This window comes from Schistosoma haematobium, chromosome ZW (assembly GCF_000699445.3).
Source record: "Schistosoma haematobium chromosome ZW, whole genome shotgun sequence".
Lineage (NCBI taxonomy): Eukaryota > Metazoa > Platyhelminthes > Trematoda > Strigeidida > Schistosomatidae > Schistosoma > Schistosoma haematobium.
The window spans coordinates 3495707-3523581 of record NC_067195.1 but is presented as its reverse complement, the minus strand read 5'-3'; the positions used below and the strand labels follow the sequence as shown (position 1 = coordinate 3523581).

Sequence of the window (27875 nt, the reverse complement as noted above, 5' to 3'; positions counted from 1 at the left end):
ACACGTTGGACAACAACGACTAGCGTCAGGGGAGCTCAATTACATAACTCTCTCTTCAAATGGGACACAATACGAATTTAATCGACAAACCACTATTAGATGTGATTGAAAACTATATTTTACAAAATGTATGGGTATTGTAAACTAATCTATCTGTGTATAATATTTTATCTACAAAAAAAAATAATAAAAAGTAGGATTGTTCTTTCTGTTTTTCAAAGTCATAGATAATAAGATATAAAGACAAATACTCTATTGAACATCTATCTTTTTGTGAAATGTTTATGTTCTCTTTTCTTAGTCAACTTTACGATTTGGTCCACTTTGATCCCAATATACTTTTGAACGCATTTCACGTAATCTGGATAATGTTCTAGAATAAGCAAACAAATCTTCATCACCTGTAAATATTGATGCTTTCATATTAGTTGGATGATCCTAGAATTGTCAGAAAGAAATTGCATTAAAAACAATGATAACACATAAAAAAACATTACGATAATAGTTTAAAGTAGACATCTTCAGCTTGTCTGTAACTCTATATTTAAACCAATAAATTTTGGAACACCAATTCAATTCAAGATGTATTAAGTAAAGAATATGAACTAATGCTATGGTGACACTTGAGGGGGAAGCCGAAAGAAGAAGTTTAGAGTTTGAAGTCGATGTAGAAGGAATAATAGGAATTAAAGAGGGAGGTTGATTATGAATACAGTGGTCTTTAGTGCTGTTGGAGGTATGAGGGCGGTTATCACTTCCCGGTTGCCCACACCGTGGAAGGGTTCTTCTGGAGGTAACTGAAAAGGAAATCGGATTAGAAGTGGTCTTAGTGACCTGGAAGCGTGACCGCAGTGCCCAATGGACAACTGCTTGAGGTCGGTCACACACGACCTTTTTATGGGTGATTTTTGTGTTAGCTCCGTACTTGTTGAGACCTTACCGCCGGAGACGGATATCCGTGGGATAAAGCGAGGTGTGCATTTTTAGGGTCGATATTTTCTAACCCCACCCCTCCTTGTGGAAAGGCAGCATCGCTGCAGATGCTGGTTGTCTGAAGGAAACACCTTACTGCTGTCACACCTCTGTACAGTCAGCAGTACGACTTCGCCTTCGGACCTTGGGTTTGTTGCTTTTAGTCTTACTGCTCTTCAAACGACCTGTCTGACATGGTAGGACGTTGAGGAACAGTTGTTCCAGCCAGTATAGCTCGGTTTCTTCATCACGATAGGCAAGCCCGACCACCACGTCAAGGTAGCAACAAATAAGAGATTAAAATCACTTCATATCTTTCTTTCTATTAACTAATTCTTTCTTCCTGTACTGTATCCTTATATGCAATCCTTCTCCTATATATTACCACCTTTGACCTAACCACTCCTATGAATCCGGTGTTCATCTTGCTGTGCTAATACGGTATGGCAACCTGGACCGATGCATATATGTGCCTGGTCCTACGTTGTAGCTGACTGACTGATGAACTAATGCGATTGATTTTGAGCGATGTCAAGTGTATTTATTTAAATACATAAATATTGGTACAAGGAGGCACTGAATAAATATGCGTCACATAAATCATTCGATTTGTATGAGGGCTTGACAACTGCCGGATGCTAAAACTGAAGCGGATGGCTTTCTTGTGGAATCACTCTCCGAGCCTTCGACCTATAGGTCTATCCCACAAGGCAGTGGAGCAACATCAGGGGATAGAGTCAAATGGCAGCCGATGACCAAGAATAGGTTCATACGCCTTTTGTTCATCCAGGATCCTAGAGCTCATGTGCACTGTTGGTTTGGGATGAGGGTTTTCCAACTGTCATAGGTGGATCCTCTGTACTCACCAACCCGTTAAAAGCGCTGGACATTCGGTTTTTGACCTCTCAATTTCGTAAACAACATACCCGCTGCGAGGAGGTAGTGAGTAGGACTTCCCTAGTAGTGACTGTACACACGTGGTCATGTGAGAGTTGACTCTCCTTATGCTCGGTCATACCAAGGCATTTGGGAGCCTGTACAGTTGTACGAATCACAATCATAAAGTCTGCATATTTCCTTAAACTAACATTACACGAGCTTATCGACTGATATATGTTTTACACCCGTGATCTGACTTTAATATGATAGAACTCCTAATGCTGAAGACAAAATATAGATACTACTTACGTTTTATATGTGTTATCGATAAATCGCGTTAATAGCAACGCGGAGTCAAATACGTGTGTTTCAAACACTTAGATTTCATGCATTCATTACGATAGACAGACGAGAAGCAGATCTCCCTACTCAAACTACTACACATTACAAGGGTTAATATAACTCAAAATAGATAATACATACTATGACAAGCAGACAAGTGTTGGACAGAATAAGTGTACATGCACACATACAAGCACAAGCGAGAAGTATAAGCGTGTAAATATAATAACGTAAATATACTAGATGTCACAATTTCCTATAAAAAGAGTACAACTACTAGGATGATAGAGAAGACTCAATAGTCACAAGCTGTTTGAATCAATTGAAAAGTCAGAATCAATCATGTAGGTGTATAATTACCACAAAAACGGCTACGTTCCAGTAATCCTTTAAATGCTAATGTAACCATTGCAAAGCAACACATCCAATAATTAGGTATGCGTAGAACATCATCATATGAACTAAAAAACGGAAGTCAGCTAAAATTTTGGAATGTGAATGAATAAAAGCGTTTACAAAATTTTGATGGTTTTGTTCTTTTGAATTTCTACCTGAAGTCTATGCTGACGATATCATTCACAATAACAATGGAAACTCCACAATTAAACCATCCAGCTCAGAGAATAAAACTCCATCAAAATCATCCATTTGAACAACAAATTTTCTCCACCCTCCCCCTTTCAGCGTTTAAAATCGAAGTACATATCAGTTGTCTTCAAAAAAAGGATGGATAAATATCCATTTACACTTATAACGTTACCATGACATAACCATACAACTACTACTCTATCGCCCACCAAATGCCCTGGTACGGCCGAGAGTCCGCTCTCCTTCTCGAAATGCTCTCACATGACCACGCGTATATAGCCTCTGACAGGGAAATCCCACTCACTGCCTTCTCTCACCAGGGGTGTTGTTTACGAAAATGAGAAGACGAAAAGCGAACGTCCGGCGCTTTAACCGGATTCCAAATCAATGGTGCACATGGGCTCCAGTATCCTGAGGGAACAAATGGCATATGAACCTATTGTTGGTCACCGGCTACCATGGGACTGCATCTCCTTACGATGCTCCACTGCTTTGTGGATCAGACCTTTAGGTCGAAGGCTCGGGGTGTGGCTCCCTAAGAAAACCACCTGTGTCGGTTTGGGCACCCAGGCAGTATCACAGCCCTCACACATATCGAATGAGATCTGTGTGGCGCATATGTATTCGGTGCCTCCTTGTATCAATATCTATGTGTTAAAATAAATAAATAAACTACTCTATCATAAAACCTACCATATTCATCTTTAAATCATCCATTAATTGACGATGATTAAATTGTAATTCAATAGAAGATGTATCATTATTAGATAATAATAATAAATTTTCCAATGAACAATTAGCACCAATAATAAGACGAGTATGTGTATCATATAGAACATCAATGAAATGTGTAAAACGTTTTAAACTTGGTAAATTATGCATTCCCATTTGTGGTACATCATATAAAATTATTGTATGAAAACGTTTAGTTAAATTCATATAATCAGCGGCACCTAAAGGCTTTTTTAATGAATAGAAATAAGAAGAAAATATGATAATATCAAACGTATGTATGTATAAGGTTTTCAGTATGGGTGTGTGTGTGTGTGTTATGTGATTCTCGCTTCATATAACCCAGCTATTCCTATTGCTTAGTAATCTCGGACATGAATTCACTTGACAAGTCCCCAAAATCAGAACACGGTTGAACAGGGAAAGAAAATTAGATCCCAAATAACAAGGTTAACTGATAATATGAAGCACAACAAGAAAAACATTAGTACATTTATAGTTTTTTTACATGAGAAGATTTTATAGTGTTTGCCAAATATCGGCTAGAGCTGAATGGATAACAATTAGCCTAGCAACAACGGTTGACATTGAGTGCCCGGCAAATATGATTCCCTACCACCCATTTTTAAAAAAATGGTAGGGTGTGAATAAAAAATTTAGGATGCCGGCTCGGTGGTTCAGTGGTTAAGTCCTCGTGAGCAAAGCCAGTAATTCCTGAGTTCGAGCATCGCGTGCTGAAGAGTCGTGGATGCACATTGTTGGGGAGTCCCGAACTAGGACGAAACGGCCATCCAGTGCTTCCAGGTTTTTCATGGTGGTCTAGCTTCAATCGACTCATGATTTCAACCTGTGAAATTTCTAAAACTCTCCAAAAAACCCATTCTGATAAAAATTTAGATATCGTTGATTGATATACTTGTTTTACAAGTGTGTACTAAAGTGAAAATGAACAAACATTTTGTCACCTTTAATAATGTTGTAATTGGTCGTAAACTGTTTATCTTTGCAATCTGATTAGTTGAAATCGAAATAGCACCAAGTGCTTTGATTGGATGTCATAATTTGCATTTTTACATTTGAAATGATAATGAATAATTCTTTTTGTGTAATGTTAGTCTTGAAAGAAGTTTAGACATTTTAAGAAAAAAACACCAACTGAGATGCACGATCGTGCAATCCTACTGTTAGTGAATGTGTATTGGGATAAATTTTTCCTTTCCAATCAAGTAATTTAATGTCAACGTCCAATTGAAGTTGTTAGTTATCTTGCCACGAATACTTATATGTATCACATTAAAAGAAAGTTTTGGGAAAAAGGAACTTGATAAGTATTGTCGATTGAACGCTATATTCGTTTCCTAAGCTATTCTGGTAACCCGCAAGCTAGAACTACACAGCGACCTAAACACCAGAGAGAAGACGCAAAGTATGAGAGAAATACTTTACTCCAAGGTTCGTTTCTGTACAGGAAAACATGGGTATTTATAGATGTTAACGTTTGTTAAATCTACATCATATTTCGGCCAATCCGTTAACGACATATTATGCTACTGACCAATAGTAGCACGCCATGTTGGAATTCTAGAATGCTCCATCGTGCTGTGATCTCAGCACCGGTGTTTTTCGATTAAGTTGATACATCTTCAAAATTCGATGACTCGTCTCCACGAAGTTGGTATTATTTAGTTCAAGCAGCGTTGATGATGGTCGAAAAGCAGTAGACCATTTGTGTTTTTTCGGTAGTAGGTGGTCTCTCACATATCTGGCTAACGTTCCGTCGGAATTTTCGATTAACGATAGTACATTGTTAAAACAAAAAAATGATGTTATGCACCTTTTGATTTACCTTCCAACCGTTCGAGTGAACATCAGGCGAAAAAATAGTTGTATAATTTCTGATCGCACCCTCTACATTTACGGTTAATGTTAATGAACAATACACTTACCCTCTTTATCACATTGCGAACAAGGTGTACACGACACAAAATATGGTGGGCATTTGAATAGACCTGCGTGATGGCAGCAGCTATTGCAGGTGAATCATCGGTCACAATGCCTACCACCTGTCGACTGTTGGTAGACCGTTGGAAAAGCAAGAGGAATCGAGAAATCATGGTCGACGTTTCACGACTTAAAAATGCAATGCAAACGGGTATTGCCTTAAAATTCATATCAACGGCTACGACCTGATATAAATAGACGTCCTCGTTATTCGTCTTGTACGTCCCGTCAAAACCATTAACATCACAGAAATGACCTTTCAAATTCATTTGCTCAGCAGTCATGAAGAAAAAATACGATGGACAGTTATCATCGTCTAATTCGTATTCGCAAAGCCCACCCAAGGATGTTATGTGAGCTTGTAATTTTCCGTAATCGCCTATGGTGTACATTATGAATCGGCAATTTGCTTACCAGGAAGGTTCGCGTGTGAGAATACTTTGTACCGCATATTACAGACATTTTGATCAGTCAGACGTTTCCCATAAGATTGGTAAGCAAAATTCTTTATATGGAATGCAGCGGTCTCACAGTTTCAAACTCCCCATCCGTTAACCTGCGCACCAATGAATTACCTTGGTACCTCAGGGAATTGCACTCGTGATTGTGATGCACATTCCCACGTACAACAGTTCAGTAGCCGTCTACAATCTTACAAAACATGAAGGCCGGACATTGGGTGTTCATGGAAGCCCTTCGTGAGAAAAATTATAATAAAATTAACCAAATCACCTCCTCCGTCTAATCCGCTGTGACGAACCACTACATCTTATACGCCCATTTCTCCAACACACAAATTTAATATACGAATTTTGATCTCTGCCAATATGCGAATCTCTCACTACATAATGACTGTAAGTCGATCTTTCAAAATTTGTGATACCGGTCTTTAACGCTTCAACCGATGGGAACGCAACCAGAAACAAGGTTGTCAAAAAGACTTCCTCCATTTCCGTGACGTGAGAAACACCAACGCTTGTACTATGCACGTTACTCTCCTCCATAATGACGATTAAAATGTACTTCGTCAACAAGTACTGATAATTTATGACAATTTTTAAGACATAACTAACCAATTAAATCAAACTTTTAAAACTAGCCATTTCATTGGACGAAACACCGGATGAAAAATATTGTGATTTGGTCACAATTGATTGATCACTGGGTGGTGACCAATGTCATGTGTATCACGTCATCCAGTATTTCGTGCAATGAAATGGCTATTGGCTTCGCGCCTGAGCACTTAACCATTAGACCACTGAGCCGGCATCCAATGGTGTTTGTGTCTAACATCAACCAATCCACGAAATTGCGCGACCAACTTCCATTGTACTGAGGTAGATACCTGTCTCTACCTGACACGGATTAGCTCCACTGGTCACGACTTCTCACTAGAACTCCGAGAATTCCCTCACGAAGCTAGTCACTAGTGAGCACATGTTAATTATCAGTATGGGGGTTGTGGAGATTGTTAAGTTTTTGGTTGAGATCATGAATCAATTGATGTTAGACCACCGTTGGATTGGTTGATGTTAGACACTAACACCATTGGATGCCGGCTCAGTGGTCTAATGGTTAAGTCCTCAGGCGTGAAGCCAGTAGGTCCTGGGTTCGAATCCCGCGGGGTGCGGGGTCGTGGATGCGCACTGCTGAGGAGTCCCATACTAGGACGAAACGGCCGTCCAGTGCTTCCAGGTTTCCAACGGTGGTCTAACATCAATTGATTCATGATCTCAACCAAAAACTTAACAATCTCCACAACCCCCATACTGATAATCAAGTGATTGAATTGAATAAACAAGTTTTTTTGTGTACTATTTCAAAGAAAAGATCTTAAATGATCCACCAAGCTAGGGAACATATTTTTTAAAAATCGATTCTAGTCTGATGGACGATTTCCTTATTCGATGAAATAAAACAATATCCTTTTTAACATATGGGAAAAAAATTCTCATCACCTTACCACATTGCACAACTCATCAAATGTACATTTTAAAATATTTCCACCAGTTTGTTTAAAGGTAACCACACGCCCGTATGTTGAAATTGTTCCAACTACTGGTGGTCCAACTATTTAGAAAAAAAATTATTCAAAATAGAAACAAAAAAAGAACAATATTATAAAATTAACTAAAGATATTTTTAATTTCAATATAGTTTTAGTCAAAGATTAAAGAATTAGTAAGTATGCAATTACTTCCATGTTAGGTTAAGACCCGAAATGTCCTGGTATGGACAAAAGTAGAGAGATTCAGCCCTCCTTCTTGATGCTCTCACATAGCCACGTGCATACAACCACTGTCAGGGAAGTCCTACTCACTACCTTCTTGTGGTATTACTGTTGTTTACAAGATTGAGAGGATGAAAAGCTTAAACTGGGTTGGTGGACACAGAGAGTCCACCTAGAGGAGTTCGAAAACCCTCATTCCAAACCAATATTAAACAGGGGTTCCAGGATCCTGAATGAACGAATGGCATATGAACCTATTGTTGGTCACCGACTACCATGGGACTGTATCTCCTGACGTTGCTCCACTGCCTTGTGGATCAGACCTTTAGGTCGAAGACTCTAGGTTTGACCCCCCTAAGAAAACCACCTGTTTCGATCTGGGCACCCGGGTAGTATCCTAGCCGTCACATCAATCGAATGATTTATGTGGAGCATATCTATACCAATGTTTATGTGTTTAAATAAAGTAAATAAATTTCTTTAACAATAAACATTCAAAATTCAGTACGGAATTAAATTTACAAATAGTCAATGCTTTCTAAAAATTCTACAAATTATATATAAATCTTTATAAACATTTGATATTCATACATTGTTGGTCAAACTTAACCTTTTTGACAGTACAGGGGTTGTGGAGATTATTAAGCTTTTGATTGAGATCATGAACCGATTGATGTAAGACCACCACTGGAGACCTGGAATCACTGGACGGCCGTCTCTTCCGTGCGCATCCACGATCCCACTCGCGGGATTCGAACCCAAGGCCTTCAGTCTCGCGCGCGGACGCTTAACCTACTGGACCAACTGAGTCATTTGATATTCATACATTGTTGGGTAAACTTAATCTCTTTGACTGAATAGCCTGATGAATAAATACTAGAATTATCAGAAAGAATTTGTGGAGATTTTAGAAACTTCACAGATTGAAATCATGAGTCAATTGAAGCTAGACCACCATGGAAAACCTGGAAGCACTGGACGGCCGTTTCGTCGTAGTATGGGACTCCTCAGCAGTGCGCAACAACGATCCCGCACCCCACGAGATTCGAACCCAGGACCTTTCAGTCTCGCGCCAGGCGCCTAACCAACTAGAACACTGAGTCGGCATCCAATGGTGGTCTAGCTTCAATTGATTCATGATTTCAACCTGTGAAATTTCTAAAAATCTTCACAAAACCCATTCTGATAATAATAATCACCAGCTCACTAGTGACTGACTTCAGGAGACACTCCTGGAGTTTTAGTGAGAAGCCGTTACTAGTGGGGTTCAACCAGGTCTGTTGTGAGACAGGAACTCACTAAAGACCATGGTGTAAGGTGGAGCAAATTCGTGGATTGGTTGAAGTTAGACATTAACACCATCGGATGCCGGCCGGCCCAGTGGTCTAGTTAGTTAAGCGCCTGGCGCGAGACTGATAGGTCCTGGGTTTGCATCTCACGAGGTGGGATCGTGGATGTGCAGTGCTGAGGAGTCCTACAGTAGGACAAAACGGCCATCCAGTGCTTTCATGTTTTTCATGGTGGTCTAGCTTCAATTGACTCATGATTTCAATCTGTGAAATACTAGGATGTTTGGATCATTATCTGTGATAGGTTTTTTTCTATCAACTGACAAACGAATATAACATATAACAATTTGCTCTGTTTTACTTTACACATGTAAAAACTGAATTTTAAGAAAACAGAACATATGTAGATTATTAGTATTTTATCATAGGTATCTTGAAAATATTATGCGTATACGTTGGGACCACCGAATAATAATTTCATTTGACAGCCTATTGGATATCTGAACTACCTGTTCTTGTTATCTAGTTATCTGGTTTTTGTTTGTTTTAACACATCCTGATGTCTATTAACCGCAACAACCTATTCAAGTGTGTTTATGAAAAGTTTACGACATTTCGCCGTACAAGTTACAAAAAAGCCGAATCAGAGACAGTGTGGTTGCTGGCAATGTGAAACGAAAAGAATGAACATTATTCAGATGTCGACTCCTGAACTGCCAATATCTAACTGTCAATCACTCAATTTCTATCGTCATGGTCGATCAAGAAATAAGAAACAGAAACTTGTTGAGATACTTTTTCCTGAGAAATATATATTGTACCAAAAACATAATGTTAAATAAAGCCATTAATAATAATAATAAAGTCAAGGATAATGTAAGGCTTAATAATTTTTATGATCTTAAGATAATTCTATAGTCTCTTTTTTCACGTCTGATTTTGTGGAAAATTATGAAAACAGATCGATACTGAAAATGTGATGTGTGCTACTGATAGATATAAGTAGTACATACCATCAATCGAAAGTGAAATACCAGGAGGCAGAAGGTTGAGAAAATCGAAGAAAAGAGAACAAGAACAAACAATGATTGGTGTGGAAACGAAGAGACAATTGATTGACATTTTGCAAATGAATTATTTACTGCATGATTCTCAGATTTTACTAAGACTTTCTGTAATTTTGTGTTAAAGCACGTTCGAATGTTCCCATTGGTGTCCTCGTCCACTACAAAAACTACTTGCATTGAATAATACATAACTTATGCTGAAAATCCTAAATATTATACTGAACTTATAATATTGAATACGATCTATTACGATTAATAAACTGTTTAAAATATATTGAAAAATCTAAACGGATTGGTTGAGGTTAGACATGAACACCGTTGGATGCCGACTCAGTAGTCTAAAGGTTAAGTGTTCATGCGCGAGATTGAAGGCCTTGGGTTCGAATCCCGCAAGCGGGACTGTGGATGCATACTGCTGAAGAGTCCCACAACAGGACGAAACGGCCACCCAGCGCTCCCAGGTTTTTAATGGTGGTCTAGCATCAATCTTAATCAAGTAAATAAAATCAATCGTTACATTAGAAAAAAGTTGCCCTTTTCATAATTAACACTTCTTATTGACGATATTTATTGAATGGAATTATTTTATTGTAACTCATAAGTAAATTGCTTTTTTGTATTCGTTTAATGGATTAATATACTTACCATGTCCATCTTCAGTTGTTAATTTTGTAAACCATTTTTCAAGTTGATTATGTATATCGTCATTTCCAGTAGAATAACTGTTTGTTGTTATTGTTGTTGAACGAATAAATAGAATAGACAGAATTAAAGTAATTAAGAATAATAACATGATGAAATAATCACAAATCTGTTTTCAATTTTAATCACTGTATTGAGATGGGAGAGGAAATTTGTAGTTCAGGTAGATGATTTTGGTGGAGTTTTGTTCTCTGAGTTGAATGGCTTAGTTGTGGAGCTTTCATCGTTATTCTGAATGACATCATCAGCACAAACTTCATGTTGACCTTTAACCAATCAAGATCGAAGTTTACAGGACAAGCTGTGAATCATATGTGGAGAAATCCGAACACTTCACTTTTACCTGAAGTCTGTTCTAATGATATCATTCACAATAACGATGAAAGCTCCACGAACAAACCATCCAGCTCAGAGAACAAAACTCCACCAAACACCGTATAGATGAAGTTATATGCCTTCATCGAATTAGGTGATCAGAATATATTTGACATCGGCCTAGCAACCACATACTAATTTGTAGAATGCTGGAGTCAAACTACGGTACTCAGAGTAATATATATGGGATCAATCAACGACATTATTAACTTCAATTTTGAACTGTGTTAGGAAGGTGTAAGCTTCCTAGTTAGGACCCGTATGATATTCGTAACCAATGATTGGAAACGTTGGATGAACAAACTTTAAATAAGTTGAAGTGGAAAAATTGTATTCACCCTAATTTTCCCTAAATATTGGACTTAACGCCATTCAATACTTGTTCCTTTTGAACTGTATGTAATAAGAAGTGAACAAAACATTTTCTTCATAATCATCACATTAATGAGTGAACCCAGATACCCAGACTGAAGTAGACGGTTTAATTAGGAGGTCAGTTCTTAGGCCTTAGAAAAGAAAGTTTAATCCGTGAAGTAGTGGATCAACTTCAGGAGGTGCAGTCCCAAAGTGACAGGTGACTGAAGTAGGTTTATACACTATTCGTCTCCTGATGATCGTGGAGCCCATGTACACCTTTGATTTGGAATCGGCATTTCCTCACGACCCTCCGCATTCACCGAAACCTTTTTGAGAGCCTGACGTTCGCTTTACGTCCTCTCACATTCGTATTTTGAAAAGAACACCTCTCTACGTGAAAGAAGTGAGTAGAAATTTCATGACAGAAATAAAAAATGCGTTTTTCAAACAAAATCATGATACTTAACGTTCTACAATAATGAATATTATATCCCTTTTCTCTCCTTTTCATTCTGTTATTTTTCTTTCACACTTTACTAATATAAAGCATGGTAACTTAGTTCTGTGTTACCTACGTCTAACTAATTATAAATACAAATGTTATTACATATCATTAATTTATTTTTATTTTCAGTGGACTTACTCTAGATACAGGGGAAGATCTGATTCTTTGAATGATGTTTCACTTATTTTTGTACGGTAATCCACATCAGAATCCAAATTGACTATATGACACTTTTCCTAGAACGGAAGAATAAACCAGGGCAAGTTTGTGTAACTGACTTGAAATCAATTTTGTATTGTTATACTAAACAGATGGTTAGGAATTCAGTAGTTAGCTTGTTTCCAAATTTTTGATAAAACTGTGAAAAAGAAGGTTGAATATTTAAAATAATAAGCTTTATGTGTACACTGCAATCAGAGTGGTAAACTAATCACATGAATTCCTCCTCCTCAGTTAGCAAAGATGATTAAAACAAAACTTTTATGACATTGTCTGAAAACCAGGAAAACTAGAATACATTAATCAAAAACGGCATACAATCGGAATGATGATATAGATCAACCAATTAACCTGATCATTTGACTACGTAGTAACAGATGGAACGATGCCATTTTGGTAAATAATAAGATGAAATTCGATACATAAAGCAATATCCAAAGTACATATAATAGAAGGAATAAAGTGCATATTAGTTGCAAGACCTCAATTGAAAGCTATCTTTATTCTTTTGAATACAACTACTATGATTTATCGACTGCACGATGTAATTCATTTACCAAGTAAAGATCTATATACTTGGTATTGAGCCACACTGTATTTTTGTGGGGATTACTGAATGACACTAGCCAGATGCGGTAATGGAAATAGATGAGGTGAGGTTCGAACCTATGATATATTGGCTAAAAGTCATGGCTTAACCACAAAACATAAGCCACTTCATTTTCTTAAGAGACATGTCAGAGGGACAACAAAGAGCATAAAAGACCATTGAAATCAATCAAATTCCCGAGCATTACCATAGAACAAAGTTGGTAAGATGTAGATACAGAAAAATAGTATAAACTAAATTTTGTAGCCGAAAAACACTTGATTTTTTTCGTAAACACGATTAATTGTAACCCAAACAGTCTAATGATAACGTCACTATATGCAGTATTGACAAACGGATTTGCATCAAAATCATGAACCGATCAATGTTAGAAAACAGCTGGGCAACATCGTGGATTGGTTGAAGTTAGATATTAACATCAATTAATAATGATTAGTGTCATGCTTGTTTAGTCCTTAAATGATAATTGAACCCTATTGATCAAGTTGCAGTGTTTCCATTAGTCTAAGTGATCAATCATTGTAAATATCTCAGTCCTACAAAAGCTTAATCGTGATCCAAATAGTTCAATAATGATATTTCAGATTAAGAATTTTGGAAATGGAGGTTCGGATTCCAAAGGATGCATCAGTTTCCTGAAGACTGTAGGTAAGCCACTCTGAGGATTTCCAACTAGTATGAAAAAATAAGTCCACGATTTCCATTTGACTACCTCCAACCAACTAACATAAAAAAGTTAAGCGTTTCGTAAGGAATGATAGATTCCACGTGTTCATAAACGAGAAGGCATAGATTAAAAGGTTATTTGCGAGTGATACTAACTAAGAATTTTTTTAAATAAACTGCAAAGAGTCACCAAGCCATTGAGCTTAGTCACTTATAATTTGAAAGATGTAAAATAAATCCAATCAGCGCCAACAACTAATAAATTCAGTGAATATTCAATTATCCGATATCATTTTTTCAAAATTTTATACATAATTGTATAATTTCACTGTGTAACAAGGACCTTGTTTACTGAACTTAGTTATGTCATATTGTCTTTTAATATTAGTTCACTTTAAGATTGAATATTCGCGAACAATAGTAACTTAGTTATATTAATTCAGGTGATTGATTACGCGGACATAAGTACACACTTTATTTATTTTATTATTTTAACACATAGATATTGGTACAAGGAGGCAACAAATACATATGCGCCACACAAATCTCATTTGATATGTGTAAGGGCTGTGATACTGCCCGGGTGCCCAAACAGAAGCAGGTGGTTTTCTTAGGGGACCACAACCGGAGCCATCGACCTGAAGGTCTGATCTACAAGGCACTGGAGCATCGTAAGAACATGCAGTCCCATGGTAGCCAGTGACCAACGATTGGTTCATATGCCATTTGCTCCTTCAGGGTACTGGAGCCCATCTGCATCAATGGTTTGGAATCAGGGATTTCCAACTCCCTAGGTGAACTTTCGATGTCCACTAACCCGGTTAAAGCACCGGACATTCGCTTTTCGTCCTCTCAATTTCGTAAACAACACCCCATGGTGAGAGAAAGCAATGAGTAGGACTTCCCTGGCAGAGGTTATATAGTCGTGGCCATGTGAGAGCATTTAGAGAGGGAGAGCGGACTCTCCCCACTCTCGGCCGTACCAGGGCATTTGGGGGCTAAGTGCACACTATCCTTATATATATCGATCTATGATTTTTCAGTTTACATATATGTATATATAACAACTTACTTTAAGAAGACCTATAAAAGGTACAAAGTTTACACGTTGTAACCCATTCTTGTATAGATCTAGAACAAACAAAAGTATTCAATATGTAAGTAAGAATTCAGAAAAATGTCCTTTTGTTTATTTATAAACATTGTAACATTGTAGAAGAAAAAAAAGAAGCTATAAATTATAATTGAGTACATTAGAATTGTCAACTTTCGATGATATTCATCATAGATGTTCTTCTAGATATTACAATCTTTTCAACGACTGGATATTCTACCAGAACGTTCATCTATTGACATAGTCAAATGCCAATATTTTCATCAAGGAAACTTATGTAAAATTTGTTATATATATAGAGCTTAGATTCTTAATATATCATGTGTAACTTGAGCACTCGGACGCTAGAACACACCTTCGAAGTGCAAAGTACTTCTACAAGACTGGCAGGATCCTAATCCTGTACTCACTCTGGATGGTGAGCAGATAGAAGTAGTCGAGAAGTTCGTGTATCTGAGTAGCTGCATAAGTGCTGGTGGTAGAGTGAGTGATGAGATCAATTCACGCATAGTGAAAGCCAGAACGACTTATGCCAATATGGGCCATTTTTGGTACCTTCGTGATGTTAGTCTGGCTGTAAAAGGTCGGATCTACAACGCGTCGATGAGAGCAGTTTTGCTCTATGCTTGTGAAATCTGGCTTCTCCGAGTTGAGGATGTTAGACGACTCTCTGTGTTTGATCATCGTTGTCTCCGAAGGATTGCTGACATACAGTGTCAACACCATATTAGTAATTCAGAGGTTCTGCATCGTGTGTTCGAGCACAGCAACGATAATTCAGTTGGTGTCACTATCTTGAAACATCAACTTCGGTGGCTTTCTTCGTAAAAAGTGATTGTATCTTCCTTAACTGAAAGATTTCTTCTGATTGTACCTTTCCGTTCCCCCATTTTCAACATTATTATTATTACACTACTTTACACCAATCTCTTCGTTATTGTTCTCTTTTTTTTCCTACGCTCCTTACCTTTTTTCTTTTTCCTTCTCTTTAACTTCTCATTGTTTTGTGTGGCGCATATATATTTGGCTCACTCTTGTACCAATATTTATGTGTTCAAATAAATAAATAAATAATAATAAATAATAGAACACTCCCAAGTCGCAAATGAGTACACAGAAGATAGATGAAAGTAATGTTATTCCAAACAGTGTCAAGTACGGTACAGAACTGTCAGGTATTTATAGATTTTTGGTAAAAAAAAAGAAATCATCATATAGTTATCCAATCCGCACACAGGGGATTATTAGCATTCCTTCAATAAGAGGGCTACACGTAGGGATTCTGGGATATTCTTCCAAAGGATGATTAGATGGAATATCTTCGGCTCTTTCTGAGCATCTTAGCGCTTCTTCGAGTTCACCCATGAACTGTCCTCACAGAATTATATGATATGTATAAATCAGCTTTTAAAGTGAATTATACCCTTTAAGTAATATTTACTGAATATTGTAGACTTAGAAAATTTTATTTAATGTGTATAGGTGTTGGATATGTGAATACCCCAGATACTACAATTAAAAAATAAATTTTAGGATTAAAAATATTAATATAAAGTGAACTTTATTCGTTGACTTGGGATGTTTTCATTTTCATATGGATCGATTTATTCAGTATGAAGTTCGTCTATTTTACTTTCAATGTATCATCATGACATCAATTAGTCTACTATGATTTATATTCAGTAAAAAATTAGTCAGTTTATAAATTATAATTAGCATATATTTATTTTCAGAAGGGACGTTTTGCGGAGATTTCAGTAACTTTACGGTTGAATTCATGAGTCAATTCAAGTTAGACCACCATAGAAAACCTGGAAACACTGTACTGCCGTTTCGTCTTAGTATGGGACTCATGAGAAATACGCATCCACGACGAATCGGTCATCTAGTGCTTTAAGGTTTTTCATGGTGGTCTAGCTTTAGTTGACGCATATATTTATTTATTTAAACACAAACATTGATACAATAAGGCACTAAATACATATGCACCACATAGATCATTCGATATATCTGAGGGTTGAAATACTGTCTGGATGCCCAAACCGACATATGACTGATTAAAAAGAATATCAATCAATCAGCTAAAACGTAGGAACAGGCACATATATGCATCGGTTCAAATTGCTATACCTCATTAGCACAACAAGATGAACACCGAATTCATAGAAGTAGTTAATTCAATGGTGGTAATATATGAAAGAATGATTGTATATAACGATCTAGTACAGGAAGAAAGAATTAGTTGGCAGAAAGACATAAAGCAGAAAAAAATATGATTACATAGAATTTTTTCGGAGTGTTCAGCAATACATTTTCATCAGAAAACTTTTCTCTTATCTATTGTCCAGGAGGTTATAATTGAAGTGGTATGTATTAGCTGTCCAGTCTATCCAGTGAGCATAGATCCTATCCTGTATTAGAATAATCATTCAAACGTTCGTAATGAGATATACATAAAAGGATTTTAAGTCATAACAACAGATTATCGTGAACTGATTGAATAAAATGTCTTTTTTGTTTTGTTTATGATGATCTAATGAGAACAACAAACAATAATAAAAGTCATCATCAACTAACCGTCCGGACAACGATTTGATGTGGCAACAACAACAGCGCCAAGATTAAATAAATTCTCAAATAATCGTTTTAATATCATTGCATCTGCAATATCTGTAACCTAATTTACATTGAAAACAAGAAAATAGAAAACTTTTATTCAATAATTTTCTCAACTTACAAAAAAAAATCGAATAACACTGAATTTTCGATTGCTACAACAACCCTATTAGGGTTTATGCGAATCAATTTCGTCACTACGAGAGCTTCCAACGCCTCACATCAATATGTTAGCTATGGTTTTTGACTGAAATGATGCATCTTTTGACTGTTTTTTTTGTGAATAATTTTATGACATAGTCGGGAAGATCAATCGAAGCTTAAAGAAATACTGAGACTTGAACAACAAAAACGTTTCAGTAGACTTGATAAATTTCACTTGTTAATAACCAGAATGTACTTTTTAAATAACATCTTCAAACCCTAATGTTTCCGATTACTGCTTATACTCTTACCACCTCTACCACTATGGGATTTGAATCGACAACTGCATCTCTGAACTAATGTGGTATGGCAACTCGAACTGATGTACGTATGTACGAAGTTCTACGTAGTTACTGACTGACTGAAATGTAATTGAGAGCGATATATGATAAAAACCTTTCTCTATTTTTTTTATACCACAATCGTAAATCTAAACATATAAAATACAGTTCAAAAGGAACGAATCACATCGATAGATGAGACGATATGTATGACAATTTAACTTCATATTTCGATGGAAACAGAATGAATAATAATTTATTAATGAAGGAGCAAACCTGAAATTCATCGAAGCATAACAATTTGTATTGATCAATGATACTTTTTGCTACTGGAGGAATAGGATCAAATGAATTTTTGTTTCTTGGAGCAGATGAACGAACAGCATGTAGCCCTTAAAGAAAGATATATGTCAAACAAAAAGTGGGAAAGTATGGTAGATTATAACATTTACTTGTGATATGTTTTGTACTCAGTTTAAAGTATAAACAGAACTTTCTCAATTATAAATACACCACAATGAATTAGTAAAATGATTTAGTATGTTTCAGTTTTATTTAAATACTTGTTTGGTTTACTTATATACTAATTACAGACTTATGTAGTCAGCTTTAAGCTGTACTTATGCTGTGTGTAGGCTAGCGATTGTATATGGTTGCTCAATACAAAATAGACGAAGTGAAGTTTAAGTTTGTGACCTAATGACTGAAAGATAAGCATTTTAGCTGCCCTAAGCTACCACTTTGTCTTAGTTTTACGAACCTCTATATTGAAAATAGCTCACAGATATATAGATATGTTGTACTACTTAGCAATTAATGACTGACAGAGTTCTATCAAAAGTAAACTTACTTCACAGACGATGAATTCAGTGTTACATAGTACGGAATATCTGGAGGCTTCATTAATATAAACATCTAATTTGCTAACAATAAGCTGTAGGTTCTAGTCTAGTTCAGATAGCTAGGTGATATTGTTAGCTTTAGTAAAATAAATGTGCAATGTACGTTAGTGAGTGAAGAGACAAAAACATAGTAGTTTGAAACTAAAATACAGAATTCGATGTCTAAATAAAAGGATATATTTAATTTTGTATGGTGACGGTGTTTACGGAAGATAGGAGGTAAGACACAACGAGGTTCAGAAGAAAATTTAATTTAATTTGCGAATAACTCAGAAAATGAAGGACTTAGCCGAGACATAGGTATCTTATTTATTTACCGTCGGTAGTTCCCAGCTGACTTATATTATCAGACTAAATAAGTATTCTCCAAGAAGATTTGTAGAAGTTACCAAACCATAAAAATAAACGAAAATAGAGCAATGTTTTGACATGTGACAGTAATTGAAGGTCAAGTGCTCTGACCACTGAGCCATCAATTCTTATATGATTAGCTTAGAAGAGATCACATCATTTTAACAATTTTTGCCACTAAATCTAAGTTACCAAAGTAGAATGTATAATAATAAACTACTTTTGAACAAGTAATAAGTGGTCTAACTTACTGAAAATTAGTTTCAACAAACCTTACCTATTGTTAAAGCTATTTCACAGTATACTGTAAAATTATCATCCCCATACATTAATGGGACCTGAGGTGTGTATACGAGAACATTTGGTTTGATAAACACGAAGACAAAAAAATTGGGTGAGGCTATATTCTATGGACAAACGAATCAGGAAAGATGACAGGTCTGGATTTATGGCGCAAAACAAATTCATCCATTTGGTTAGAGTTTTGGAATTATAGCTGATGTCAGTTCATGATAGAAACCCTAAATCTAATCCCTAACCTTAATCATCAACTGTAAATCATAATCCCAATTCCTCTTACTGGCTCATAACCCTCATTTGGTCCTAGTTATTAGGTCGACACTCTCAATGTCACTCTAGAGTCGCTCAAATGTCGTCCATAAATTATAGTCTAACCGAATAAATTAACTTCTAATAACTTAATACATGAGTCGATTTAAGCTAGATCACCACTGTGTTGCACCATCTCTAGGACCCCAACCAGGGAGTCGTGAAGGATCAACATAAGCCAGTCCTTTGCAGCTTTCTTTCATACCACGACACCATGTCATACACTGACCACCTATCCTCCTTTTCCAACCGATCCCAGTGTCGCCAAAAAATGCTTAACGTGGAATTCTCTGGAACGACATTCGTAAAACATGACCAAGCCACCGAAGTCGATGTTTCAAGATAGTGACACCAACTGAATTATCGTTGCTGTGCTCGAACACACGATGCAGAACCTCTGAATTACTAATATGGTGTTGACACTGTATGTCAGCAATCCTTCGGAGACAACGATGATCAAACACAGAGAGTCGTCTAACATCCTCAACTCGGAGAAGCCAGATTTCACAAGCATAGAGCAAAACTGCTCTCATCGACGCGTTGTAGATCCGACCTTTTACAGCCAGACTAACATCACGAAGGTACCAAAAATGGCCCATATTGGCATAAGTCGTTCTGGCTTTCACTATACGTAAATTGATCTCATCACTCACGCTACCACCAGCACTTATGCAGCTACTCAGATACACGAACTTCTCGACTACTTCTATTTTCAGAAACGACAATGATTACTGGAAATTCCTGAACACCAGTCGACGATGAAAACGATTAATCTTTTTAACAGGTACAATTTTCTACACAAGTTGACCGAACTCTAAAACGCAGCAATCGCTTTACGTTGAATATTTACGGGGATAACATAGATATATATTCACTACTTTACGCATGATTTTAGTACAATCTAAACTGAAAAACAGTGAACAGGCTCAACTCCAACGTTTACAAAGTGATTCAAACGATGAGGAACGAAATTAGGAAAATGTCACACATCTGATACCTTTGAAAACATCGGTTTCAGACACAAAAAGCACCACTGAAGGTTAAATTTTTCTAATTTATTAAATCATAGATAATGAACATTTCATAGTGTTCAGTATTTTAAAAATCAACCTTGAGTCTATGTTATTTTTTCTAGCGAGTGGTTCAGCACAACTCATAAGAGATAGCAGGATAGGTCAAAGTTAAGAACGATGTATGATAAGGATTCATCAGTTCCCTTGCTGAATAATCAACTCTTGAAGACTAGTACTGTAAGTGGTGTCACTGTTAGTTCATGTTCTTTCAAAAGAATAAGTAAACACAAAAATCGGACAGAAATGATGTACTTTAGGCTTTTGTATCTAGATAAAAAATTAGCTCTTTAGTATTTATATCACCAATGATTATTGCCTGCAAAGATATACTTCAAATTTTAAAAACAGCATTATTAACAAAGAAACAATGCACAAGTTTTAACACACTGACCAACATGACAACTTACTTCCATGTACTTCAAACATGAATGAGTGGAAGTGAGTTCTCCACTTGTAATCGAGATTACAGCACTCATAAAACAAATCCATTAACATAGTCTTTCCGCAACCTTTAAAACGTTTACTCCTTTCTAATATTAAACTAACCCACAGAACCGTACAGATAAATACCTCTAGGAGCACTTTGACTACTAATCACCTATCATATATTAAGTATAGTAGCAGATAAACTTACTGATAATAATCGACTTTTGTTATAGTATGAGTGTAACTCCTTACAAAGTTCATCAAGTTGTCTGACAATCGAAAATTGGAAATCGTCATGCCTAATTTTTCCTTCTTTAACAAGTCTACAATACATGGATGAAGTTATTTGTCCATCAGCATATTGTCTCAAAGGAATGAAATGACTTTTTTGAATAGCGAATAAAATATTAATGGCACAGCCTTTACTCAACATTAGGCAGGAAATGTAATTATGCAACTATGTTCTTTATATCTCGCAGTTCCAAAAACTGAAAATGTGGAGAGCAGAAACTAGATCTTCAACGTTTGACCAAACTTTCAAGCAGATTATTTTCTCAGTTTCATGTCCGAAGCTCTAAGAGTAAATTTTACATAAATTGAGGTCTGAGTTTTGTCTCGAACATGCCAGGAACCTGGGAAAAAAAACAGACTTTAATGGAATGTAAACTGATAAAACACTAGCCGAAAGACACCTCAGAACTCCTGAACTTGTAGCAAATATCAGCCCCTATTTACGAGATCAAAAAATTAAGAATCATTAAAACATGGATTTAACTGGCAGTTTACTGTAAGAGTAAGTATGAATCATCATACGACTGTTTCTATGCTTAAACAACCAATGCCTTCAGGTAAGGATGTAGATACACTCAACGAGCAAAAGGAAAATTTTAGTAAATTATATTGAAATATTGTCCAAAGTCCTCAATGATATGGAAAGTTTTCTTTTGGAGTCCTGGGAAGTCGCATAGACCATCTCAGCTGGCAGCGAATTCTAGTATTTGATAACTCATAAAGAGTAGAACGTGTGCATACATCCCATTCTATGTTGTCTTGAATGTCTGTGTATTCCCCTAAGGTGTGTGTAGAGAGTGAGCTTCAGTGAGTATTTTAGGTTAGGAGTGTTTAGGATGCTGCAATTCATTAAAAGGTCACCTTTGAGATACTTACACTTTAATAGGTACAGAACCGGTGATTTGAGACACACCTCTTAAGGTTTGAATTTTGATTCCTCAGAATCATTTTGTGGCTCGTCTGTAGATGCGTTCCGGTGTATCTCCATACTTCTAAAGTGAAGGAGGAGACATTTTCGTACAATGGATGGGGTCGAATAGAACTGTTAAACATTAAGTGGGAAGTTCTGCTGCTGATCTGACCAAAAGTGCGCTTCAGCCTTACCAGTACAAGCCTTGGTCGAAGGTATTTATGTCACAGTGTAAGACTTTCAATCACAGAGCACCAAAAATCCTAGATATTTATCAGCTTGAGACACTTCCAGAGCAAAGTTGTTTAAGTTGTACGTGTAGTCTGCAACGTTTCAGATGAACTACTTTACACAGTGAACAACCAGGTGACAATTGGTCAGTCCAGAAGTGTAACGTCATTCACGAGTGAGGTGAGTCACAATCATAGGAACGATCATTTACTATAGATAGTCTCCAGTCTTCAAAGGACAAGTTGGTTTCCCTCAAAAAATTAGATGTTTGTCGTATGAACGGTTCAATGGACGAAGACACCTTGCCACTAAACACTGGACGATAATCCTAAAACATCAATGAGATATATTTTGTTATATATCATGAAACCTGAAGTTGCCAGTCATTTTACGCTACTTGGCACTTCATCGAAAAGAGCACTTCAGAAGTGCAGGTTTTAAGGCTGTATACGAAGTAGGAAGTGTTTTTTAAAACTTCACGTGCATTAACTAATCGGTTACCGGCACCAACTGTCAACGAAAAAGACCTCGCGACACTTTGTGACATCGCGACGCAAGGTTATTTTCACATGAGACAAATTATAAAAGCGCAATCGAAGAAAAAAAGAACATGTATATACTAATTTAAAGTGTTAATTATTCTCTACTGTTCTATAAGTGTAGTCTTCAGTGTTAAGGAATATAACCGTAAGTGAAGCTTCAAGTAGCAAAATGTGCAAAAGCATGGCATTCAGATATCGTGGTGACCTCTTTTGTTCTTTACATTTCAGAATTCACAAGATTGTTTTGATTCTCAATAGTCGAACAGGCGCTACGAAAAGAAATATGCAGTGGAGTATTTATCATGCTCAACTCCGTTTCCAATAAACATGTTTTTGAATATGCGTTTACTTTCTTACTTGAATAGGTGTTGAGAAAGACTGTTCGATCTGCAATTAAGTACACGTGCCTAATTAATGATACATCACCTGTTCTTTCTTTTGTAGATCTTTTCAAATTACAATTAGACATGGCAATTACAATCAAAATACATAACGATTGATGCTCTAGCATCTACCAACTACTCATAGAGTTGTACAACATTGGGTTTTTTTCATTACATTAAATTTCCTTAAACATATACCATTTTTTACGTGGATTGCAGTTTTCGTGTGGTGTGTTATGGAAATAAAGGCGAACACAAGAGACGTTTGGGGTTACGCCAAAGGTGTTTTGGAAGTGGGAATAAAGTTACAGGAATAGACGTGCATTTAGACTAAAATCAAACAGTTGAGCGCATATTTAGGCGAAAAGTAGACAATTCGGCTTGTATTTAAGCGAAAAGTAAACAATTCAGCGACGTTTGAAACAGAGCGAAATAAAAGTGAAAATCCCCATCAATTCCCTCGGACAGGCAAGAAAGCAGGCGTCTTGGCGCGTTTCTTTATTATTTTTCAACGAATTTCCTCCTTTGTCCGTCTTAATTTTCCCTTTATCACTGACTTAAGTGACACTTATTCTACATACGTAAGGACGACGCAACTTTTGCTATCCTATCAAACTGTTCAAAATATGTGAACAAATTTCTATTGTAGTACTACGGCAGTCCCCAGTTAACATTACCTTACTTTCTAATATTCAATATTTTTGTCACTAGATCCACCAACGAGGCGGGCGACCTTCAAACCTGATCGCGCCTTTCTCACGACCTTGGGCGGCCCCATTGCCAACGGGCATTCCGTGTTTGAATCGCTTGAGGTCGATCGCGTTCATATAGGCTAGTATGGTTCCCACTTTTTCGCTTATTTACGTCTACTGTTGACTTCTTGAAATATTAAAAGTTAGTCACTAACCTTCAACTTGCTCTTTGTAGACCTCAGGTTGTTTGCTTCTGTGTGAAATTATCTAAATAACTTGTTTAACTAATTCCGTTGGAGAATGTGTTGTAACCAGGCAAGCAAATACTATGATTGACAACAACCACATATGATTTCATAGGTTGATAAAATGAGTAACACATCGTTCTATCCAAAGTTAAAGAGATGATTGACAATCAGTGAGTTTGGGACTGTTGACGTCTTCGACAAATGTGAATAGGGCCTTCTGTACTTCACTTAGAAAATTCGCTCCCCGATAATCAGTTTCTCGTTTCGTTTCATATAAATGCAGTTCCATTTGTCATGCTTCTTGTTCGGAAAATACATCAGTTGACCAAACTAAATCGTCTAGGCATATCATGCTGAGCAGACAGTTTGTTCGTTGAGCGGAGCTCGAAACAGCGTCGAATAAGTTGCACCACGTAAACGAAACATATTTTCATGTGTTTTAGACTACTGATACCCACTATATACATGCAGGAAGTTGCTCGTTATGTGACACTAGATTAAAGTATTTATTCTGTGTATCCTAGTATACATTCATCCAGAAGTGCAAACCGTGAGGTTTAGGAACAATTGATAAGTCGTGAGGACTGCTAATCTTAAGTGACCTTTTAAATCTAGGTTTTTCAATCTCCAGTCAATTTTGCGCGTGGATTTGCAAAAGAATGATCACGTGATAAATTTATGCTTGATTATGTATGATCATCCTTGTGTATGTTCGTGGACGATTTGTGGTCAGGAACGAGCCGACTGACTTCAGACGATGAGGAAAATCTGTGGCCAGTACATTTCTACATACCATCCTTATACCACGTGGTCAAATGTGTTGGGGAAGAGAATGTCCATGAACTTATTATAACTGACGTGAAGATTGTTTGGGCGCGTATGTCTACAGGCAAGTGTCCACTAATATGTTTTCGGGCTGTGGCATTCGATTGCAAGTCCTCAGTTTCCCAAGACAAAAATGTGAGGTGAGGGAATTTGCTTTCTGAGACGTGCTCGTACCTAGAATCTGCTTTAGTAGTTACGACCGGATTGCGTTATATATGCAATATCTAGAAGTTGTTGATATATATTCTACTTACAATAAAAACAGGAGGAAGTAAGTGTTCTGCATGACAACTTCTATTTCGAAGGTGCTTGTTAATTCAGTTAACGGTATCTGAAGTCTTTTGCGGCGCTCGGCTGGCATGGACACAGACTGGAAGGCGGGTCAATTTATTCTGTTTATTAGTGTGGGTAACAGAAATAAGGCTTCGCCCATTGTTATGATTTCCCTTATTACGACCCGGCTACTCTTATCGCTAAATATTCTTGGACACTACTTCACTTGACAAATCCCCAAATTAGAACACAGTTGAATTGGAACGTAATTATATTCCAAATAAAAATGGTTAGGTGGAAGTAAGAATCACGATAGGAAACAAGACAGTAAACTTACGATTTTCTATAGGAAGATCACAGTCTCATTCAAATATCCGCTAGAGCTAATTGGATGATAAAAAAGGCCAACTGACGTGTCCCAACACAGTCGTGTACTGAAAATGTCCTAATCCAATCTAGATTTCGCTAAAACCCATCAAGGACCGAGACGTTCTATACGGACTATGTTCTGCCTGAAATCACAGTCCGAAAGAGCCAACATAATCTTATTCTGCCTTCACGCTTGCCGTGCTTTCATTAAAAAAGTAAATGCCTGCAGACTAATAACTTGGTACTTAAGCCAGTAAAAGTATTTAAGGGGTCAATCTCTGTTATTTGGTGGAAGCGGAGATTGTTGGACGGCCTGATTTAACATCTGGGCTACCTTTGCTGTCATCCAGATATTTCAACAAGTCATATGCTGCATTTGTTTTAATATATCATTTAGTTGTGGCACAGTAAGAATGTTTCCGCGCACATGTTGTTGAGGATTTTCGATATCGTTATTTCTCAGGTACTAACAGCATTTTTTCCGTCTCACATGAAGTTTCGTAATGTTTATGTTTGTTACATGGTGTTGAGACTATAATTTATGGACGACCTTCGGGCGACGCTAAAGTGACCTTGAGAACGGATAGCTATAAACCAGTTAGAATCATGATATACGGTTGGTGGTTAAGATTAAAAATTAGATTTAGGGTTTTCGTCACGAATTGACATCAGCTGCAATGCCAAAACTCTATTTATTAAAAGCAAGAATTTGATGGAGTAAGATTCAGAATGAGTTATAACCCAACACGTGGTGGAGAAGATTTGCAGCTTAGGTGCATGATTTTGATGGAGTTTTTCATCTGAGCTGGATGGTTTAGTCATAGAGCTTTCACCGTTATTCCGAAGGACAGCATCAGAACAAACATCAGGTAGGTGTGACTGCATCAAAGTCTAACGCGCATTGAACGTCGAAAACCAGTTGCATTATAAATTTATGGACGCATGTGTGATAATTAAAAGTATTTGAGTCATTATACGAACAAGGAATTCCCAAAATAGCATAATTTAGGCCAGACGCAAGTAGGTGAGTACAAATGAACGTATTGTATTAGGAATTCGAAATCAGGCACACATCAAGTACTATAGAATCATTAGTTCATATAACTACAGCATATTCCTTCCTTCACATAGTTTGTCCTTTAATGCTGATTCACTTTGATGCATATATATGTACTACTTGCAACGTATTCATATCACTTTGAGAGAGAAGCGTTGCAAAGATGTCGTTGGTCTCCAGAAGTAAACGTTTGTAGGTATTTACTGGTGCCAAAATGAGTTAGAAAGTTAGCATGCCCAGTTGCCTTCGAAAGAAGTAAAGAATACATAGACATTAAATACAGCTCCCTGCAATTAACCATTATTAGTTAATTTTTCTACTGTCAACAAAATCAAGTTGCACTGCAGAAATGTCTCGGAGGATTAGTGGCTGTAAATAAAATAGTTGGCTTATGGCATGACTGCAGCTCAAGATAGTACCGTTTGGTGTTTTTGAAGACTGAATATAATACTACTGTTTTGAGCTTATAGTGTAGCGTCGAGTCGCGGTTGACTAGGATCACCACTACAGGAAGACTACGTGCGAGTTAACCGATAAGATCCCCCGTGAGCCAAATATCAGAAGGCAGTTGATGGCTGTAGTCGAGATGTATTTGTCGGCGATCTCGTGGTATCGAAAGAATAATGAGATCGTGCCAGGTTACAAGTGTGGTTACTGAGCGCAACCGAATTCGTGCAAGGTCAAAATCAATGGAAGGAAGAATGTCTTTAGTACAGTTAAACAAACAAGTACAACAAAACAGTCCCTGGTACAATTGGTTATAATGATAATTGATTCCATTAAACCAATCACGTTCTCTTGATAAAAATAGGTCAATACAAGCTTAAATTTACACTAGTCCTAGGTTTTTTTGGGACCTTAAAAATGATCGTCACATATTATAGCGTCCTACAAGGGTTTTAGAACACTGTTTCATAGTTTCATTTGCAAAGTTAGAAAGAATG

The 27875-nt window shown here is 36.9% G+C and overlaps 1 protein-coding gene across 3 annotated transcripts; it reads right to left on the bottom strand.

Moving 5' to 3' along the window:
* Window positions 1–101: 101 nt before the first annotated feature.
* On the bottom strand, window positions 102–24237 carry LACE1_1 (Lactation elevated protein 1). 3 transcript variants are annotated; one of them, XM_051210197.1, is made up of 12 exons: window positions 24145–24237; window positions 21319–21742; window positions 21231–21282; window positions 21092–21193; window positions 18026–18141; window positions 17226–17325; window positions 14607–14665; window positions 12178–12275; window positions 10746–10822; window positions 7478–7584; window positions 3475–3741; window positions 102–438 (listed from the first exon to the last, which is right to left on the bottom strand). In XM_051210197.1, exons 2-12 carry the CDS (start codon window positions 21541–21543, stop codon window positions 298–300), a joined length of 1344 nt encoding a protein of 447 aa, XP_051070166.1. In that variant the 5' UTR covers window positions 21544–21742; window positions 24145–24237; the 3' UTR covers window positions 102–297. The 3 variants fall into 3 exon arrangements, with proteins under 3 accessions (XP_051070166.1, XP_051070167.1, XP_051070168.1); XM_051210198.1 differs by adding an exon at window positions 12318–12397 and having other exon boundaries at window positions 21092–21282; window positions 24145–24214; XM_051210199.1 differs by having other exon boundaries at window positions 21092–21282; window positions 24145–24214.
* Window positions 24238–27875: the final 3638 nt, after the last annotated feature.

Excerpts from the sequence above, each read along its gene's own strand:
- LACE1_1 (XM_051210197.1), bottom strand. The coding sequence starts at position 21,543 with ATGTTGAGTAAAGGCTGTGCCATTAATATTTTATTCGCTATTCAAAAA. Across the intron at positions 21,283-21,318 it reads ACAAAAGTCGATTATTATCA|GTGATTAGTAGTCAAAGTGC; the intron begins GTAAGTTTATCT and ends AATATATGATAG. Across the intron at positions 18,142-21,091 it reads CATGTTTGAAGTACATGGAA|GGCTACATGCTGTTCGTTCA; the intron begins GTAAGTTGTCAT and ends TCTTTCTTTAAG.